Source organism: Sabethes cyaneus, chromosome 3 (genome assembly GCF_943734655.1).
Source record: "Sabethes cyaneus chromosome 3, idSabCyanKW18_F2, whole genome shotgun sequence".
Lineage (NCBI taxonomy): Eukaryota > Metazoa > Arthropoda > Insecta > Diptera > Culicidae > Sabethes > Sabethes cyaneus.
The window spans coordinates 59,075,366-59,097,029 of NC_071355.1; the positions used below are offsets into that span (position 1 = coordinate 59,075,366).

A 21,664-nucleotide genomic window follows, 5' to 3' on the forward strand; every position below is an offset into this window, starting at 1 on the left:
ATAAAATCCTATTAAACTACAATGTCCTAATATTTTATTGGCTTAGTGAAGGTTTTAAAAACGGTTGCCTTCGTGATAAGTTTTTCCAGATGTTCCACAGTGTTCCACCCTAAGTTGTACATGGTGGGATACAGCATAAATTGATTCACAAATAACAAGTGAGGTTAGCTGCTCATAGCTGCTCTACCCCGAGATACACCCCTTCAAAGATTACGTGAAAAAATATAAAAACCAGTGATGGCTTCTAAAGAAAACAAGATAGAGCTCTACTATCTTCGACAAAAATGTGCAATTTAATTAGATTACCAATTTCTTAGTACATTTGAAAAGTATACGAAGCGTAATTCAAGAGCTACATCGAAAAAACTGTTTTTAAGGGTGTCCCTAAGAGTTTGGCTCTATAACTTTTTTCATGTAAGAGATAGAAACCTTCAGTATTCAACAAAGTTTCTTAAAATTAGTTTATCTATAAATCTTCTGTAGATCGTTATCTTTTCTGACTTGAAATAGAGAAAATATTTTTTGTATCTGCTTAGGGACACCCTAATGTTCAAATATTTTTCCCCCACTAGAAAGCGCTTTTTGAATGGAGAAACTTTTCTAAAGGTACTATTATGCTATGCTTTAAGGTTTCGATGTTATTCCTTATGTCTCACTATTTTTTAAATTTTCCCACTGTGCGCTGGGGTTGTTGAAGAGAACCGTTCGTTCTCCGGTGGTCTTATGAGGTGTCCGGCCCACCGTAGCCTATCGACTTTCGCTAGATGTACGATGAAAGTCTCTCGAAGCAGTGCCTGTAGCTCAAGATTCATACACCTTCGCACACTTCGCTTACAGTTTGCCCTCCGCCAAATATCGAGCGCAGTACCTTCCGATCGAACACGGCAATGCGCGTATAGGCAGATAAACAATGCATACAAGCGTACGAGTCAACGCTGTTACGCGAAATACTTGCGTAATATACAGAGTTAACTAAAAACAGCGCGCCACTCGTTTTGGAGATACATCAACGAGCAAAGGAAAAAATTCGGCCTACCTTCAGCAATGAAGTACAGAGACAAAACGGGATCGAAGCCGTACACCTCCGTCAGACCGGACGGGATCCCGCTATTCTTCTCAAGAAATGAATCACAGGTTTACTTGCTCCTCTTCGTCATCTTTACAATTTGTTTCTGTCTACCGGTATTTTTCCAACGCTATGGAAAATGGCGTTTATGTGTCCGATTCATAAGAAAGGCGATAAAAAAGACATCGATCAGGGTATCGCCGCTTTGTGTGCTATTCGAAAAAGTAATTTTGAAACCAGTGTTCTACCATTGTACGCAATTCATCGACGACTCTCAACGTAGATTCATGCCATGTCGATCAACCACGACGAATCTCCTTTCATTTACTATTTATGCTACAGATACCATGTCGAACCGTTTCCAAACGGATGCAATTTACACCGCTCTTTCTGCTGCTTTTGATAAGTTTAATAATGAAATTGCGATTGAGAAACTTGACAGGATGGGACTTGGCAGCACTCTGGCTGAAGTCCTATTTGGCTGATCGGCAAATGGCTGGTAAAATTGGAGAATCATCTAGCGAGTTTATTGCTACGTCCGGTATTCCACAAGGCAGTCATCTAGGCCCGCTCCTCTTCGTGCTATACTTCAACGATGTAAACTTTTCGCTACGAGGACCCAGGTTTTCCTTTACTGATGATCAGTGGTTGGTGAATTCGCGAAAAAGTTATCATTTGAATCGATGAACATCCCTCATGAACATACACTATTCGTTGCCCCGCCGATAATGTACGCATCAGCTTTGAATTTTATCACGAACAGAACCTCATTGTGAACATCAGAATTCGTTCAAAAATTGAATATTGAACATTGATGCCCGAAGACGCCGGAAAGTATTCAAAATAATATTACCACGAAAAGGGAATAGTTTAAAGTAGTGTTAGTGGCTTTACAAGCAGCAGAAGGTGTTAATACGCACTTTTGCGTTGCACACGATATTCGTATATTCAGTGATGCTATAAAGCGTGAATGTATGTGACACATTGTTATAGGCGAATTGAACCACTCGCGTCGATGTTTTCTCATGATAAAACCGTTTGCCGATGCTCGGCGTATATATTCATTTTGCGAGTTTCCCAACCTCTGCTGATGATCTTAAGATCTATCACGTGGTCAAAAAAGTAGAAGACGCCATGTTTCTGCAACAGCAGCTGGAGAAGTTTTCTAGATGGTGTATCGAAAATTGATTGGCAATTGTTTAGTTGAGTCGTACTCCAAGAAAAAACGGCCGTCCTCTTTAACTATCATCTAGGCGGTGAACTGATTAAAAGAGAGTCCTGCATCAAGGAGCAGGGAGTCCTTCATGACTCACGGCTGACCTACAAGCAGCATATCAGCTATATAACACTGGACACCCTAGCAACCAGGAGAAATCTGTACCGAGCAATCCTTGTAGCTGATCTCCTTATGGCGAGGACCGATTGTCCATAATTTCTCAACCATATCAGTCTACGTGCTCAACCACGACCTCTTCATAGCAGAATGTTCCTCCAAGTACCGTTGCGAGGGACAAATTATACAGCAAACGGGGTCACCGTCGAGCTACAACGAGTTTTCAGCCAAGTGGCAGCTGGGTTCGACTTTCACCTAAATCGTAGAACTATTCGTGGGAACTTTTCAAATATTTTTCGTACTAGGCAGACTAAATTATCATTAGGACAACAATATGTCTGTTGGTATAAACAATAAATAAATGTCTTCCGTGAGCAGTGTCACGGCTTCAAGTCCACTACCGATCTATTAAGGGATTTATGGATTGCCAGCTTCGTACGGTGGCGTATGCTTCTTGATCATAGCGCTTTGAGAAGGGCAAAATAGGTTTTCTCGCTTGAATGTGCCACTAAATCTTCTTACCAGTGTTGTTGTCTTCTATTTTGACGTCATCAACGATTACATTTTTTTTAGCCCAATCCAGTTAGACTCCGCTTTAAGTCTGGCGTAGATAGCCTCCGTCTGCGCAAAGCTCCTGGATATGATATCAAAGTCATCTTCAAAGCCTAGGAGTTGACTATTTATGGTGAAAATCGTGTCTCTCATTTCGATTTCGATTCAAGTTTTTGGAGCGTCTTAGTAGAATACGAAACCAGGAATTGAATAAAAAGAAAACTTATCCAATTTAATTCTACTATGTACGTTTATTCTTGACAGATACGTTTATCGCCTACGACTTGCAGGCTTCCTCAGTGTCTGTTTTCGAACTCGAGTCAGTTTGTCCGGAAACCGTGTTATCTACGTCCATTATCTGTCATAGCTGGTCTCGATCGACTGTATAGTATGCTGCTTTGAAATCAATATTAAAGATGTGATGCGTGGGCGCATTGTACGCCCACATTTCTGGATGAAATTAGTATTATCAATTAAAAGTATGTGAAAAGTAAAAACGGTATTTCAAAACTGAACTTTATTATTTCTGAAATACCATATTTTGAAAAAAGGGTGATTATTTTCGGCGGAGAGAAATCCACGAAAAGTGGCGCTATAGGGTAAAGAACTAGTTTTAAGCAGTCTAAGCGGGTCACTGATTGTTTTACCTTATTACAAGCGATGGGTTGACTAAGTGGCGGATATCAGCATACCAATCTTCTTGCTATCTTTAGTTCTTCAAGCTGTTACCATTGGAAGACACTATTGTTGAGCTAAACTTTTGATTTTTCGCTTTAAAAGTTGGAGCGGTGGAACTAATTTTGAACACACCGAACCCATTTTCACCCGCAGGCTGCTGTTTTCAGCAATCCTGAAATCTGAATTTTTTTACGTCCCGTTAAAAAATCCCTCGAACTTTTCCCCCTATTCAGTAAGTTCGCGTTTCTATCCGCGACTTACTAATCGGCATCTGATGCGTAATCGGCATAGCGTATCGGCATATGCGTAAAATGCCATCTGTCTAAATTGTTTATCGGGGCATACACTCACCACACCGTTCGGCAAACGGTATTCGTCGTCTCTTTTATTCTCTGGTGTTCTTATGGGAAACTGCGAGTTTGACGTCTCACTCGCTGTTCATAAGGATGGTGGGAGAACAAAAGAGGCAAACATAGAAGTGCACACGATCTAACTTTAGAACAGTGTTGTCAAAGCAAATAACATTGAAACACATCGTTGCTTCATTAAATCACTGAGAAAATCTTCGAAAATTATTGAAAAAGCTGTCTTTTGTGTTGTTTTTAATAAAGAAAAATTAATTATGAACATACATTTCTCTTAAAAGTATTGAACCACGTTTTCACCATAGGAGGTTTCAGTTAATTTCAAACTTAAAATTCTTATTTCCAGAACCGAAACAGTATCTTGGCAACACGATAGTTTATCAGTTGTGCTGCAGCTGCTGCTACTGGTGAACAGGTTCCATCAATTCAGAATTTGTTTTCAGTTTTGTTAGAAAATACTAAAACTTTCAGCTAGTGACAAAGCCTCAGATAATAGAAAAAAAGAGACTGAATAATATGGTATGTGACAATTGAGTGCTTGACTTTCAGAGTGGTTGTAATCAGTGCTGAAAATTTGATGAATTCGTTAGTAGCGAGGTGGCGATTGCTGAAGAGCAGCTGAAAAATGTACGTTTTTGGACAACAATTTTTAATTCATCATATTTCTTGTCGGAAACCCAGTAAATTGTGTTTGTGTGAACCAAATGTATGGTTAAGTGATTTGTGAAGATGATCCTATCAAAAGATTTTGAAAATATGAATAAAAAAGTGCATTTTCGGATCATTTATGTTCAACTGATTAAAATAGGTAACACTGCTTAACTCGTTCCTTACCCTATATTGCATTTTTCTTGTAAGATTGAACTGTTCAAACGTGCTGAAACAAGGTTGTTACTTTTTGCCTTAGTGTATGCGCTAAAATATACCGTCTAACATTTTATAAGTGCCTAAAACTTGTGATATTTAAGAATCATTGTAAATTAGTAATGCAGTTTAGAAATAAATCTGCGTACGATAACTTTACTCTACAAAGGTAGTTAAAACCATAACATAGCTGTAGATCGTCTTCACGATGTCCACATAGGTTTCGACATTCAGAGATTTCAACTTTCCGATCGTCTATTGCGGAGCGTTTTGTGCTCTTTGCAACATTAGAACAAGTAGCTTTGCTTCACTATTTGTCAGAAGATACCAATCCATGTTATACAGGTCTTTGATAAGTTGATCGTTCTGAAATGATTAACAGACTGACATGTGCATTTTTAGAACTTTCATTGATTTAAATTACCTTTGTAGTAATTATTGTTCCCATCGCACAGTACTGAGTAAGCTGAGCAGCTAGCAATGCGGGTACAAACTTGGTCCGCATAAAGCTATACGCGAGTGTAATGAAAGCGGCACAAATTAATCCGATAACGATCGAACCAATCTTGACAAGATGACAAATGGTGTAATGATCCTCAAGCATGCTACCGTATTCGATTAGCATCTGATGTAGGCGACAAATCCGTTTCAATTTATTGCTAATAGTTACTTCATTCGATTTATGTTGCTTCAACAGTAAATTTAGCTGAATAATTTCATTTTGAAATCCATCTACATAGCCAGCAAATGGAATAACCATTGCCAAAAAGTGGCAATCTATTGTAAGATATCCACATATTGCTACCATGAGCATAACTATATGCATTGTAATAAGAATCAAGAAGCCGAGATCCGTGTTTTCATCCAATCCGGGAAAGTACATTGGCATGGCAAGAAACTTTACGTCAAAAATCAAGTACAGCCCGATTGCGACAACAACTAAAATAAAAATTACACCTGCGTATAATATTTGCAGCATACGCTGTAAAATGCATCCCAGCCGCAACGATCCTTGCATCACAATTCCATTGGCTTCATTTTCGTTGAGCATCTCGAAGATGCTGCAGGAAAGCTCGTACAGTGCTCGGTAGGGTTCCGGCCGGCTGATGCGTAGTATCACCTTATGAATGGCCTGCACTACCATCATCATGAACGGGACCGACTCCAGCAGTTTCACAAAATCCGATCGCTGCCGCCAGCATCCGTACAGGGTGGTGAAAGTGGCATTGGTCACGATCAGGCACAAAAATACGGTTCGTCCTGAGATCCGGTAGTTCGGCACTAGCACATCCAGTCCGATTGCGTCACTGACCAGGCGGAGATTTCGGAATATCTGATGAAATTTTTGCTTAGCCACGTTGTTGGTCGGTTTGCCCATGATGTGGAGACTTGAGAGGTGGCTTCCCCTAGCGAGTGTAACAAAGACTGTATGAATGCATTCTAATAATTCGTTTCTTATTGGATTTGATTGTGCTGCACATTTTTAACTCTAGAATAAATAATTTATTCCTTGGAAGGTGTTGCACCTGTTATTTGCTCATATCATACCATTTTTTATAAACATTTGTTTGTATAAAAAGTATGTTTATGAATGTTTTAATGTATCGTCGTCTGTCTACCTCAAGTGCGCCCACACTATACCATTATTCCACCTGTGGTTTGCAGCTATAAAAACTAGCCAACGAAGCCTTTGATCGTCCTTGAAAGAACTAATCGATAGTTTAAGATTTTTTAAGGTACCTGATAGTGAAGTCTTTTGCAGTGAAGTGCAAGTTTGTGAATCACTATATCAAGATTATACGACGAGCAATAAATTTTTATTTCTTCGCGTTTGTAATTTAATCAATATTACTGGAAGAAAGCCAATGGATTAACCATTTTAAAATGATTTGCAGAATCCTTTAATGTCGAACATGATTGCTTTACAAGGTTTAAAGATGCACACCGAGTGTTGCCACTAGTATCCGATCTGATTTGCGATGAGTGTCTGCCTGTACACTGAATGACCTTTTGCGACGCTTATGCTCGATGGCCGGAGACGCTATTGGTAAGACCGCAGCCAGTGCAACCTATCGGCAGCTCGCCAGGTCGAGTAAGTTGATATTTCGGACGAGCTTTCAACACGATTCACCCTAAGCATTTACTACTGACTGACTGTGCTCATTGACGACGGGATGGGACGGGGTAGTTTCGTCTCGAACACATTTCCTCTATGATAGAGATAGCGAGAGAGAAGACACTAGAGTGTATTGCGCAATCTTGCCGCATGCATTAATTGGCACCGCTGCAGCTATCCGCCGCAGGACGAGCAAGTGCGCACTCACGTCGGCCCACCTATGCTATGGGACGTTCTGCTGCTGAGAGAACGACCGACCCCCGTTTGTCGAAGGTCGGTGTCTTATGATCTTCACTCTGCTTTGGTGTTGATCACGGGTTCAGTGCAGACTGAAAGTCGAGGGAACGGATATCAATTGGCAGGCATTAATTATTCGATCGAGACGCTTCGACACTTGGCAATCAAGTTCGCATAAGCCGTTCGATTAGCAGGTTTTTATTACTGAAGTACTGCAATCAATCGTTAATTTTGTCGGTATTAATGAAATGTCTTTAGCAGTGCAGTGGGTTAAGTGAAGCAAAAATGAGGAGTAACTGTTCGCGACAGGACATCGCTTCATTATATTACGAACCATTAATTTAAGATAGCAGTTAATCGGTTATTTAATGTAATTTTGCTACTAAATTTTGACCGAATACCTCAAAGGTTTTTTTTGCTCTCGGAATAGGTGTTTTTTTGTCAGAGTATGATAAAACGATATTTTATATAACACTCAGTGCATATTAAAGGTCGATTGTTCAACGTTGTACATACGTAGCCAAGGCAGCTTCAATGTGAATAATTTATTGTAAGGACTGGTTTGCATTGTTCCAAACGATTTTACTGTACAAGCTTTATAGTTTTTGTGGAATAACACTGCAGACAGGAAACATATGTTTGAGATCCCATTGTGTCCTAAAAACGTCTATTATCTTGGAAAACGTAAAGCCTATAATTACTCCGCACAGGGAAATCAGTTCGCATTCACCTGTTAATCTAGAAACAATATTAAGTTTTCCAACTGCTTGTTGCTTGGTACAGGGTAACAAACTATGAACCTAGTCTTCCCCAGAACTCGCTTGTCTAATTTTCCACTTGGACTTGAAATTTTATTTGAAATGGTATTTAATTAGACTTGGAATTCGATTGGAAATTTAAGTTGAAATTTGATCTACAATTGGATTTGAAGTTAGGATTGAAATTGAACTTTAAACTGGATTAAAATTAGACTTGAAATTCAAGAAACTCGAAATTATATTTCAAATAAGAGTTTCAATTAGATTTAAAAAGGACCCTAAAATTGGAATTAAATGATGCTCAAAATTAGCCATGCAATTGAACTTGAAATTTTACTTCAAAACGAACATTTTGCGTTTTAATCTTTCACACGATCTCATATCCTTTTTCTGTTCTGTGCTTCTCTTTTCAGTCCTCTTTTTCTATGTTTGTCCCATTTTTCTCCTTTTCTATATAATTTTGGTTTTTGCTTTGGTTTTTGCCTTCCGTTTTTGTCCTCTTTTTCACTTGCTTTTTTCTGTTCCGTGTTTCCTGTTTCCGTTTATCTTTTTTTCACTTTACTTTTCTCTCACGTTTTAACTTCCCAAGCTATAATGAAGGTTTTTACCAAACCCAAAATTAGTCACAGATACCATAATAAGAGTGCAATAAAACTAAAATTGTATCTTGGGTCGTTTTTTTGACGTAGGACTACGTCTTACGGCAAGTTTTGAGATAGGGTGTCATTCCAAAAAATCGAAAAATGCTAGCGTCACGAAAAATGAAAGGTTTTGAGCGCTAATAGCTCAGCGGTTTTCCGATCGATTTTCAATATTCTTACACCAATCGATCGGAAAATCTTCTAAGAATTGACCCAAATGAAGAAAAGTATGGATTCTTGATGTTGAACTATTGAAAAATTGAAAATAATGAACCTATGTTTTACCAGAATTCTCGCTTCGTGATTGGTTGGAATATTTTTTACGATGATCTAAACCTATACCAATTTGATATCCGTGCTTGGGAAGCAAGCCAAAACAAGTGACAAAGTTTCCTCATTTTAACAAGATTTCTTAACAATGCGGTTGAACCTAGACCATTTTGATGTCCTTGCTTGGGAAGTACGCCAGAGAGAGTGACAAAGCCCCCTCGTGCAACAGATTTCTTACGAATGCGATTAAACCTAGTCCAATTTGATGTCTGTGTTAGGGAAGTGTGCCAGAAAAATGACACAAGTTCGTTGTCCCAACAGTTCGAAAATTCTTTACTGCGAGACTATTAAACCTCGGCGAATTTGATATCTGTGTTGGAAAAATGTGCTACAGCTGTAGTATTCGGTTATAATACGACTCTGTATGAATACGCATGCTTGCCGTTTCATTAGAAGTGAATTAGTGAAAAGATGTGCTGTTGATAAAATAGGATTGAATTGGTAAAATCCCTTCAACGTGGGAAACCATGGATAATAAAATCAATCTTTAATTTCAGTAAGGTAGCAGGAAAGCAATAGTTTGTGTTCTTGATTTTGTTAAATTGTTTTCAAATGCACAATCTTTTGAGAATTGAACGTATGCAATGTTACTACTTTGATAAATGTTACATACAACGCATGTAGCATGTATATATGTTGCATATAGCATGTATACATGAAGAATAGAATGATTACAAGCATGAATAGCATGTCTATCACTACAAAGAGACTTACGTAGTCCTACGTCACCTATATATGCGGTCGTGTCTTGTACACAACCCCTCTGATTTTTTGCTATTTTCATTCTCGTTTTCAGGGGTTTCTCTTCTCTTCTCTTTTGTTTTTCGTTTTCACTATTCGCATTTTTCTAAGTTATTTTGTTTCCTGTTCGCCTCCGCGGCTGCGCCGTTTTCCACTTCTCGGTGCCCCATTTTCTGCTTTTTTATTCTGCTTCGGGTTCCCTTTTTTCGCTTTTCTCTCCAGTTTTTTTATCTTCCGTGATAAAAAACTTTTTCTCTTTCGTGCAACCTTTTTCTTGTTACCTCTCATGTTATATTTTCCATTTTGGTCTTTGTTCTGTTCTGTTTAGTTTTCCCATTCTTGTTTGGGGTTCCCTCTTTTTTCTTTTCTATTTTTCTTTTTCTGTCTGCTGTTTCCTTGTTGTATGTTCCTTTTCTCTTCTTTTCCTACCCGGTTTTTTACTCGAAGTCCAAATTTTCTCTGTTCTTCTTCCGTTGTTTTTCATTTTTCCCCGTTTTCAAGCCCGTTTTTACTCTTTTTTGTTACGTTCTTTGTCATTCTGTATCCCTTTTCGCCTTTTTGTCTTGTTTTTCGGTCCCAGTTTTCATCTTTTCTATTTCCTTTTCACGTTCTTTTCATTGTTTCGTACATTTGTTCAGTCACGTTCACGTCACATCCTTTTCTATCACGTTCTGTTTTTGTTTTCTGTTTGTCCTCTTTGTCTTTGATTTTGATCGTTTTCTCCCCATTTTGTTTTTATTCTGTCTCAGTATTCCTCTTATTCCGTTCCGTTTCTCCACTCTTCTGCTTCCGCATTTCCTCATTTTATTTGCTTCTTTTTCTATGCCGATTTTTCTACTTTTTTGTACCATTTTTTAATATTTCTGTCCAGTGCATTTTAATTTTGTTCCTAATTTTCTTCATTTTCTTGAAGGTTCTTCTTTGTTTTCTCGTATTTTCCTTCTTTTCTCTTCCTCTCTTTATCGTTTTTCCTCGTTTTCTTCTTTTTCATTTTTTTCTCTTTTTATGTCCGGTTTTTTCCATCCATTCTGTCAAGTTTTTTTTTCGTTTTTCTTTTTTTATTCATGCTCGTTTGCTAGTAATTCTTACACGTTTGTTCCGTTTTCGACTTGTTTCCTTTGTGCGCTTTTACGTTTATTCTCCTTTTGTCTCATTTTTGCTTTTTTGCTTCTTTTTATGAAGAGCAGCACCACCTCTAGATCCATCAGTAATCTATCTGTGAATATGCGAAACTTTTGCGTTATTTGGTTCATGAAATTTGCAAACCAAAGGTAACATCGTTAGTGTTCGTCACCGTGAATTTTATATATCACTTTTGCACTATCAAAAGTGATATATAAAGGTAACATCGTTGCATAGAAAAGTGTGGTGCGTTGTATGACAGCTCTTTGTTTCTATCTGGGGATGATAGAAATAGGAGAATAAAAAAAACTAGGTATTAGGCTACCTACTATAACGGGTGGCAGTAATTTAGTGAGTAAAACATTCGGGTATCAACCGAAAGATGATAGAATGTCAGTTGCTTCACAAAGTATTCGACTTTACCAATATTGTTTTCTCATTTTTAATGAATTTATGTAGCCATTACAATGCAATACTAGACTTAATTCACAATTTGATTTCAATAATAGAGACCTTACTTCTGTAACTGAAGCTAATTGCATGTATTTCTGTTCCGTCTTTTTTTTGCAGACAGCGGCCGTACTGACCCAGCAATCCAACCAGCTGTCTAGCACCAATGACAACGCACTGGTAACGTCAACGGGTCGGAAGTACCCGCGGCAGGCGAACAGCATCGCACCCCGTTATGATCACACTCACATCGAAACCATCGATGTAACGTGTGACCAGAAGAATGGAATGTTCGTGACGATCGAATTCGAACAAGACTTCCAGGGGGTCATCTATAGCCAGGGATACTATAACGATCCGAGTTGTCGATATGTTTCGGCAGGCAAGGGTGGACGGTCATTTTCGTTCACTGTGCCATTTAGCGGCTGCGGCAGCAAACCGTCCTGCTCCGTTTGCTCGTCGGTAGACAATGTCCTAGTGATACAAACCGATGAAGATGTTCAGGAAGCATGGGATACGGCGCGTCGTATCTCCTGCAGTCAGATCGAGCAGCAGCAGAATACCATTTTCTTCAAACCGTTTGTGGTTGACATGCTGGAGGTGGTTAATGTTCCAACTGCAACGGGTGGTGTTGAGTGTTGGATGGATATTCAGCGTGGTTCTTATCCGAATGTGTCACCTATACCGAGCATTATCAAAATAGGTGAAGCTCTTAGCGTGTTAGTGTATTTAAGGGATCCCAAAGGAAGCTACGATGTCACCGTCAAGGATTGCTATGCTTATGATAGCCCGGATTATGATGCAAGTGGTACAAGAAGACTGCAGCTTTCGGATAAGAATGGATGCTCCCGAAAAAAAAAGTTGTTTGGGCTGTGGGAGAAAACAACACAAACCGGAAACACAGGAGCGACTTTGATTTTGCACAACAACATAAAAGCATTTAAGTTCCCAGATAAAATGCAGGTCTTCTTAAAGTGCGACATTGAAATATGCCGGGGAGGTTGTGGGCCACCAGTATGTAACATTGAAGAGTTGGCTAAAGCTATTGATACAACTACTACTACTACGCGTAGACCAGCACCGCTCACTACGGTTGCACCTCGCAGAGGAACTCGGCCACCACAGACTGTTCCCACATCATTCCCCACACGTGGCCGACGACCGGTTTCCACCATTCAGCCTACCGCTTTCGAAACAGAACAAACCTACACGACACGAGCTCCGCAACAACGCACACGTCCAACACGTCCAGCTACAACTGTTGCCCCGTATCGGCCTTCTACAACAACTGCACAGTATCGGCCTTCCACAACAACTGCTGCACGTCGAAGGAGTCGCCCAACCGTTTCAACTACCACTGAGTTTGTTTGTACTCCTGGGTCCACTGATGATCGGTGCAATATTATTGTGGTACCCGACGAGCCGGATTGCTCCCGAAGATCTCGAGATCCTCGGTGTCGACAACGGCCAACGCCTGCTCCAGTCACCACTCCTGCTCCTCTACGCTGCTTCCCAGGCTCAAGAGATCCTCGATGCCCTACTGTAGCAGCGGAAACTACTCCAGCACCACCTCGTTGTTTCCCTGGCTCAAGCGATCCACGCTGCCCACAAGTACCAGTAACAACGCCAGCTCCGCTACGCTGCTTCCCAGGCTCAACAGATCCTCGATGCCCTACTGCAGCGCCGGAAACTACTCCAGCACCACCTCGTTGTTTCCCGGGTTCAAGCGATCCACGCTGCCCACAAGTACCAGAGACAACGGCAGCTCCACTACGTTGCTTCCCCGGTTCAACCGATCCCAGATGTCCTACTACATCCCGACCAACAAGTAGACCAACGGGACGCGGAACTCGTCCCACCGGCAGAGGAACCAGGCCCCCACGGCCAACCACGGAAGCACCTAAATATCTTCCACCGGTTGAGAATCAAAGAACAACATCACCAAGCTGTTATCCTGGATCAAGCGATCCTCGGTGTCCTCAACCAACTTCTACAACTCAAAGAACAGTTGTTGAAATTACAACTACGCCTCCGTGTTTCCCAGGGTCAAATGATCCGAGATGTCGAACTCCAGTTCTTCGTTGCTCTCCGGGTTCTACCGATCCACGTTGTCCCGGATCTTCTAGACCACCAACTAGAGCTCCCGTGCCATCCACATCGGCCGCACCTCGATGTTATCCTGGATCTCCCGATCCACGATGTCCTGCCCCAACAACTCCTGCACCGCCTAAATGCTTCCCGGGTAGCACAGATCCCCGATGCCCACAAACCACCACACAACGTCCAGTTCCGTCTACTACTGCTGCTCCTCGGTGCTTCCCAGGATCAACAGATCCTCGTTGTCCTACCACGCCTAGACCTACTACGCCTGCATTACGATGCTATCCAGGATCACCCGACCCAAGATGTCCCCAAGCTACGACAGCACCACCAACTTATCTTCCACCTACCACTACTCCTCGCCCAGCGCCAACAACAACGGCTGCTCCTCAATGTTATCCAGGATCTCCCGATCCACGTTGTCCATCGCTACCGCCAACGACAGCTGCTCCAAACTGTTACCCAGGATCTCCCGATCCACGTTGCCCATCTCTGCCACCAACAACTGCTGCTCCACGATGCTATCCAGGCTCAACTGATCCAAGATGCCCTCAAACAACACCTCGTCCTACTTCGGCGCCGGCACCTCGTTGTTTTCCAGGAAGTACTGATCCAAGATGCCCTCAGAGCACTACCTCCAGGCCCACACAACCGACAACGTCTGCCCCCAGGTGTTACCCAGGTACATTAAAATTTGTGTGCTTTCAGAAAAAGAGTGTCACAATTATTACTTTCTATTAATAATAGGTTCGACAGATCCTCGTTGTCCACAAACATCGCCTGCTCCAACAACTCCTGCACCACCTAGATGCTTCCCGGGTAGCACAGACCGTCGATGTCCACAAACCACCACACAACGTCCAGTTCCGTCTACTACTGCTGCTCCTCGGTGCTTCCCAGGATCAACAGATCCCCGTTGTCCTACAACGGCTAGGCCGACTACACCTGCATTACGATGTTATCCAGGATCAACCGACCCAAGATGTCCCCAAGCTACGACGGCACCACCTACTTATCTTCCACCTACTACTACGCCTCGCCCAGCACCAACAACAACGGCTGCTCCTCAATGTTATCCAGGATCTCCCGACCCGCGTTGTCCATCGCTGCCACCAACGACAGCTGCTCCACGATGCTATCCAGGATCAACAGATGCAAGATGCCCACAAACAACTCCGCGCCCTACTCCACCACCGGCACCTCGTTGTTTCCCAGGAAGCACTGATCCAAGATGTCCTCAAACTCCGAGACCCACTCAACCAACAACATCTGCTCCTAGGTGCTTCCCAGGTATATAACAATGTTTTTGGCATACAAAACAAACATCACTATCACGATTTTTTGTGCATCATAGGTTCGACGGATCCTCGGTGTCCCGCGCCGCCAACGACAGCTGCTCCACGATGCTTTCCTGGCTCAACAGACCCTCGATGCCCTCAGCCTACTACTCCTCGATGTTTCCCAGGCAGTAGAGATCCCAGTTGTCCACAACCACCTACAACGCGACCGCCCCCACCTACAACCGCTGCCCCAAGATGTTATCCGGGATCAACTGATTCGAGGTGCCCAACGACGCCGCGACCAACCCCACCTACGATACCAGCTCTCCGTTGTTATCCAGGTTCATCTGATCTTAGATGTCCACAGACAACAGGTGCTCCAACATATCTACCACCAACCACACAACCGACAGCACCGCCAGCACCTAGATGTGTACCAGGTAATAAAATGAAGAATTCTTTTTGTTAAAGCATCGAGATTAACGGGTCTTCCTAGGTTCAACCGATCCTCGATGCCCGGCGATACCAACGACCACTGCAGGACCCCGATGCTATCCGGGTTCTACTGACCCTCGTTGTCCGCAGACTACTACACGTCCAACGGCTCCTCCTCAGCCGCGTTGTTATCCGGGAAGTACAGATCCTAGGTGCCCACAAACTACCACTCCTCGGCCAGTGCCAACAACCACAGCGGGTCCGAATTGTTATCCAGGATCAACTGATCCTAGGTGCCCCACAACTCCACGACCTTCACCAACAACAACGGCGGGACCAAGATGTTATCCAGGTTCGACTGATCCAAGATGCCCCACAACACCACGACCTGCACCAACAACTACGGCGGGACCAAGATGTTATCCAGGATCGACTGATCCAAGGTGTCCCACAACTCCACGACCTGCACCAACAACAACGGCGGGACCAAGATGTTATCCAGGATCGACTGATCCAAGGTGTCCCACAACTCCACGACCTGCACCAACAACAACGGCGGGACCAAGATGTTATCCAGGATCGACTGATCCAAGGTGTCCCACAACTCCACGACCGGCACCAACAACCACATCGGCACCCAAATGCTATCCAGGATCGACTGATCCAAGGTGTCCCACAACTCCACGACCTGCACCAACAACAACGGCGGGACCAAGATGTTATCCAGGATCGACTGATCCAAGGTGTCCCACAACTCCACGACCTGCACCAACAACCACATCGGCACCCAAATGCTATCCAGGATCATCGGATCCACGTTGTCCTACATCGCCAAGACCTGTTCCAACCACTACACCTGCGTTGCGTTGCTACCCTGGTAATACATCTAGACCGTTTAGAGTATAAACATGTTTAACCTTATATTTTAATTACAGGTTCCCCCGATCCTCGGTGTCCAACCACGCCTCGGCCGGCTCCAACTACAACCGCAGCTCCAAAATGCTATCCTGGATCAACCGATCCGCGTTGTCCAACTACTCCGCGACCAACACCTCCGCCCACTCCGGCCCTTCGGTGTTTCCCAGGTTCAACAGATGCTCGCTGTCCAACCACACCAAGGCCCACGCCAACTACGACTTCCGCGCCAAAATGCTATCCTGGATCGACAGATCCTCGCTGCCCAACCACACCACGGCCAGTTCAAACTACCCCTGCTCTGCGGTGCTATCCTGGATCAACAGATGCCCGATGTCCGACCACTCCACGACCATCCACTCAGCCCCCAACATATCTTCCACCCGAACCACAAACCAAAGCTGTTCCAAAGTGCTATCCAGGCTCTACTGATCCTAGCTGTTTTGTGCAAACCACTGCAAAACCAAATTGCTATCCAGGCAGCACTGATCCCAGATGTCCTCGGCCTGTAACCACTACACCTCGACCAATTCCAAGCACAACTGCTGCACCAAAATGCTATCCAGGTATAATTATTTGAAAAAAACACAGTGCTTTTCCGTTAACAGTAAAATTTGTTTCAGGCTCATCTGATCCGAGATGCCCAACAACTCCAAGACCTGCACCGACGACACCTGCTGCTCCAAACTGCTACCCTGGTTCACAGGATCCGCGATGCCCACGTCCAGTATCTACTACCCCAGCTTTACGGTGTTTCCCAGGTTAGTATTTGTTAGATGTTATCTTTCGAAATTAGTTTACTGCATGCTTTTTTTCCAGGTTCTACGGATCCCAGATGCCCAACTACACCTCGACCAGTACCAACGACACCGGCCGCTCCGAAGTGCTACCCAGGTTCCAACGATCCGCGTTGTCCAACTACACCTCGACCAGTACCAACGACAACGGCCGCTCCGAACTGCTACCCAGGTTCCAATGATCCGCGTTGTCCACGACCGGTTTCAACCACACCAGCACTGCGTTGTTATCCAGGATCAACAGATCCACGGTGTCCAACGACTCCTCGTCCAGTAATTACAACACCTCGTCCGGCACCTACAACTACTCCTGCACCTCGCTGCTATCCAGGATCTACCGATCCACGATGCCCAGCTCCTCCAACGACTCCTGCACTAAAATGTTATCCAGGATCGACTGATCCACGTTGTCCAACCACTCCTCGCCCAACGACGACTACTCGTAAAGCTTGCTATCCAGGTTCTCCGGATCCATCCTGTCCAAGAGCATTCTACACAACCACACCGTCATCCTGTTATCCAGGTTCACTCGATCCGAACTGCCCGCAACCGTACAGACCTAGTAGCACCAACCCACCAGCTACCTATTTACCACCGCTACCAGCTGGACTACGGCTGGTTCGACATTTGAGCGAGGATACTCTGAGTGAAATCAACGCTCTAGCTGAACAAGCGGAACCGGTACCGGTAGAGGAAATTTCTATCGAGGAAGACCAAAATGCAGTACTTGAACGTAGAAAGCGCGACCTATCGGAAAGTACCAAGGAAATCATCTCGATTACACTCAGCGTCAAAGGGTTCCAGTTCGCGCCGCTGAACTGATCGCGCTTACCAGCGTCCGCGATTGCGATCATAATATCTGAAAATACTCCGATAGTAATTAGCAGTTGTTTGAAGTGTGTACAAAGATTTGCGTTTTTTTTCTGTGGCACGGTTGCAGAAGATTTTCTCGTGGCGAAAAGAAAACTAACTATTAACTATTACGCTACAGCGGATACGAACTGATCCGGCTGCGTTCCGAAAACTGTACATATTGTTGTCGTAAAGAAAGTGAGACCTAGCGAGTGCTGTTGTTTTGCTTGTTGTAAATAAATTTAATTTCGTCTGAGTCGACTTGAGCTGGCGGTTGTGTGTTTTGTGTTACCTGTCCCTGATGGCTGCGTTGTTTCGTTACCGATCATGACGTGTTAACCCTAGTTGATATTTATCTTAACGTGTTAATCTGATTATTTTGGTTATTGATTACGTGTCATCACGGTCAAAAGCTAGAAATGTTTGAATTCTAAAATTGCTTATCATCCCGTTGATCCGCTGTTGTTCTTTTTCCACCAAAAACCACATTGATAAACCGTTATCAGCTGATGATAAGCGTAATATCGATTCATTTATTACACAATCGCTTCCAACGTTTCATGAACACTTGAGGTTTGCATCTTAATTGAATAATAGAATCTCACAATCCTTCCTCAAGCAGTGAGCGTATATATTGTCCAGCTTGCTGAGCCACTGTTAGTTCTTCGGAGTAACCTTTAAGTTCTTTACAGTTGTCATACCACGCGAGTAAACGGGGAAAAGGAGTCAAATCGAATCCGCTGTGCTGTAAACAAATAACATAATCGCAGATATTTATAAAAAATGTTAACGAACACATCTTACCAACAGTGTTCCAACCGTCGGCAGCAGTGACAGATCAGCTATGGTAATCTTCTCGCCAGCGAACCAATCGTTTCGAACCAGAAACAATTCGAGGTTAGCCAGAGCACTTTTGACAGTGCTCTTCATTTCCTCTGTTACCACTTTGGTTTCACCACGAAAGATTCCATACAAAGTATTGATTATCTTCGGATAGAAAGCTGCCATGTCATGATGCAAAACGCGGTTGATAAGCGCCTTTTCCTTCGGTATGTTCGGATAGAGATCATGCCCAAGATGGTAGGCTTCCACCAGGTATGCCAAAATTGCACGTGACTCCCACAGGTAGAATCCATTGTCGTCTAACGTCGGTATCGTGTGCTGTGGATTCATACGGAGGAACTCTTCCGTTCGAGTTTCACCCGCGCGAGTATCTATGATTTTTGACTATTTTCAAAATAGAATTCACTACAAAATTTGTGCTACTATTTATATTGACAAACTATACCTCAACTTTTAATCCAAGCTCGGTGATTAATAGTTGGACAGCCCGAGCGGGAGGGCTCATCGTGGCAGTATACAATGTGATCGGCATCTTGCGGTGACGGCTGAAAGCTAACTGACTTCGTTTCGTTGGGGTCGATATAAAGCGAAGCTGATAACAATTATCGAAGTTGATAACGAACGAGTAACGATGGATCACGAGGAACCATTCATTTTTAGATGCAGAATATACACAGTTTTTGATTGAAGACAACAGTCTTTCATGCTCATCTGAATCATGTTGTAATAATTTGTATCAGCTGAATCGTGCTCGTAAGGTACTTAACGATATCTTGGAGATATCAACGTTTCACGCTTGTTTATTGCTTCGGGAAACGTTTAACGTTTATTCCGTAATCATGATTGTACATACGGTAAAAGAACACACTTTTGCTTAGGTGCAATTGGAAAGCACATTTATGTTTCGTGTTTTGATTATTTTTCATAGCTCAAAATTTTACAGCATATAGGCACTTAAAACGCAAATAATTGACCACTGACTGATCATCCTTGAACATCATTGCAGTCTTGGGGATGGATTGTGTATTGTAGTAGCACATTTTTAGAATCCAAGCATCTTTGATCAACGCACTAGGGAACTGGTCTTTAGTAGATGCTTGAGGTGCCGTTAGCGTGATTCAAATTAAATACCGGACAGGCCAGCTGCACAGTGGTATGGAAATGAGAAAGTGCGGACATCAGCAATTGCGTTATTTTTCATGGGTGGCGTCTTCAGAGAAGTTTATTAATAAAGTATAGCGCACAAGGGTAACTCGCTTAGAAAACTTTATTCCCCGTATTCGTGCCTGTTATGTCCAGTGTGTACCGGCAAGGTGCCAATCTTGTCGAACATGTGCTCACTTGTTCAGGTCTGCGCTTAAACTGTTTTGACAGGTGAATTGCAGTGCTGCCAGATTCCAACATTTTAAAACTAGGATGTCGAAAAGGTGCAACAGTGTGCAACGAATGTACCACAATTGTAATCAACGAGATGAACTGTGTAAAATATCGTACCCTAAACGGTACCTAGCACAGTGCTCTCAGCGACTTCCCCTTGATAGCGCATCTTTTTGCACCCTAATGGGTGACCGTGAATTCACTTATTAGGGTGAGACCAACTTTTGTTTTTTTAAATATGTATTAAAAAAACACTTTCCTTCCATGTTGCAGAACATCTAAAATATGCAACTTTGTTGAATGTAGTAATTATCTATCTCTTACCGCCCAGCAAACCACAAATCGTATAATAATGTGTGGAAATCTTAAATATTGCTAAACAAACTCGAAATCGTATCTAAAGCTTAATAAAGCACACCCTAGTTTGAATTTATTCGTACAAAATGATAGTAGCTGATTCACATACGATTGTCGTCACAGAATTGTATAGCATTATGAAACTAATCATGTTGAGTCGGATTTCATCGTATACAAATACTTATGAATGTGAAATGTTTTCATATAATTTGAAATACGTATATCGCCTCCAAAACAGTACGCATATGCTGGTTTCGTGCATCGAATGCGATTTTTCTAGATACATATCGGTACATATATCATATTTGTTACTTTGATATACGTACGAAAATGTTTGCTGAGCGCTTGTGAAATATAATGATGTGTTAAAAACGAGTACTTAAAAATCAATTATGCTTAATAACTTTGCACACGATTTTTTATTGGTTTCAAGTGTTCTACATGTATGTTACAATACACATTTTCTCTGAAGACTGTTCATCGCTTGGACGGATATTTAATAAGTTATAAAATATATGAAAAAAATCGTGCTATTCATTTTTTTCAATTTCGGGAAACTTTGGTCAAACCAGACAATTATTAAGTGCAACTACTATATTTTGTCTATGAAAAAATATTTTCATCAGGAGATCTCCAAAGAAATCTCAGAAAAAATCAATTGAAAAATGTGTTATTAAAAATGTGTTACGTGTCAGTATTCAATGCTCGTCCACCTTTTGGGAGATAGTAGGCCGTAGTATGAATAAAACAGTTTACTTTGCTTTTCTCGTTTAAATCGTATGGCAGCATTTGCTATAACTCTTTTATTCATTCGGCCTAGTGAGTCAACAAGACACCTTCATTTGTGGTTGTAACTAATTTACCTTATTAGGTACCCCGGGGCAAGTGGAAATACCGGGTAAGTAGGAACAGAGCTCATAACTCTCTTCAGCCGAACCTTTCTAGAAATGAAAGATACAACTCAAACGAATGCATTAAAGTTATAGATTATTTATAATTGGCATTCTCAACACCAAAATTGAACTTTAAATTTGAGCGTTATTTTCAATTTGCGTTGTAAGTTTGACGCACCTTTATATAAATGATATTTTGACCACAGGCGTTCTGACAGTATAGGAAAACATTATGAGTCTATTAACACGTTACACCCGAAAACAAGTTGTTTGATTTGACAAACGGCATTAAATAAACGGGTCGAAATAAGGTCGGCACTTCAGAGTACCCGGGACAAGCGGGACCTATTAAAAATAAAGCGTTTCAGCACAATACTTTCTAATCTGAGTTTCTTGATATTTTCGGTGAAAATTAGACCAATACTGTGTTTTCAGCGGACGTTTCGACCTACTATTCTTCGGTCATTGACTACGCCTAAAACATATAACATTTATTTGATAATTTATATAGTAGACATTGAACAATTTTCTTCGGATGTTACCCACTTACATCAACACGTAT

The 21,664-nt window shown here is 42.3% G+C and overlaps 3 protein-coding genes across 3 annotated transcripts; 1 reads left to right on the forward strand and 2 right to left on the reverse strand.

Moving 5' to 3' along the window:
- Nucleotides 1–5,113: 5,113 nt before the first annotated feature.
- Nucleotides 5,114–6,236, reverse strand: LOC128739624 (putative odorant receptor 83c). The gene is made up of 2 exons (XM_053835120.1): nucleotides 5,283–6,236; nucleotides 5,114–5,224 (listed from the first exon to the last, which is right to left on the reverse strand). Exons 1-2 carry the CDS (start codon nucleotides 6,234–6,236, stop codon nucleotides 5,114–5,116), a joined length of 1,065 nt encoding a protein of 354 aa, XP_053691095.1.
- A 624-nt stretch (nucleotides 6,237–6,860) lies between these two features.
- On the forward strand, nucleotides 6,861–17,602 carry LOC128739625 (uncharacterized). The gene is made up of 9 exons (XM_053835121.1): nucleotides 6,861–6,950; nucleotides 11,374–14,035; nucleotides 14,101–14,507; nucleotides 14,569–14,643; nucleotides 14,708–15,073; nucleotides 15,126–15,945; nucleotides 16,004–16,549; nucleotides 16,607–16,744; nucleotides 16,803–17,602. The coding sequence occupies exons 1-9, from the start codon at nucleotides 6,861–6,863 to the stop codon at nucleotides 17,600–17,602; spliced, it is 5,904 nt and encodes a 1,967-aa protein (XP_053691096.1).
- A 631-nt stretch (nucleotides 17,603–18,233) lies between these two features.
- Nucleotides 18,234–19,007, reverse strand: LOC128744271 (glutathione S-transferase D7-like). Its single transcript, XM_053841127.1, has 3 exons — nucleotides 18,921–19,007; nucleotides 18,437–18,859; nucleotides 18,234–18,377 (listed from the first exon to the last, which is right to left on the reverse strand). The coding sequence occupies exons 1-3, from the start codon at nucleotides 19,005–19,007 to the stop codon at nucleotides 18,234–18,236; spliced, it is 654 nt and encodes a 217-aa protein (XP_053697102.1).
- Nucleotides 19,008–21,664: the final 2,657 nt, after the last annotated feature.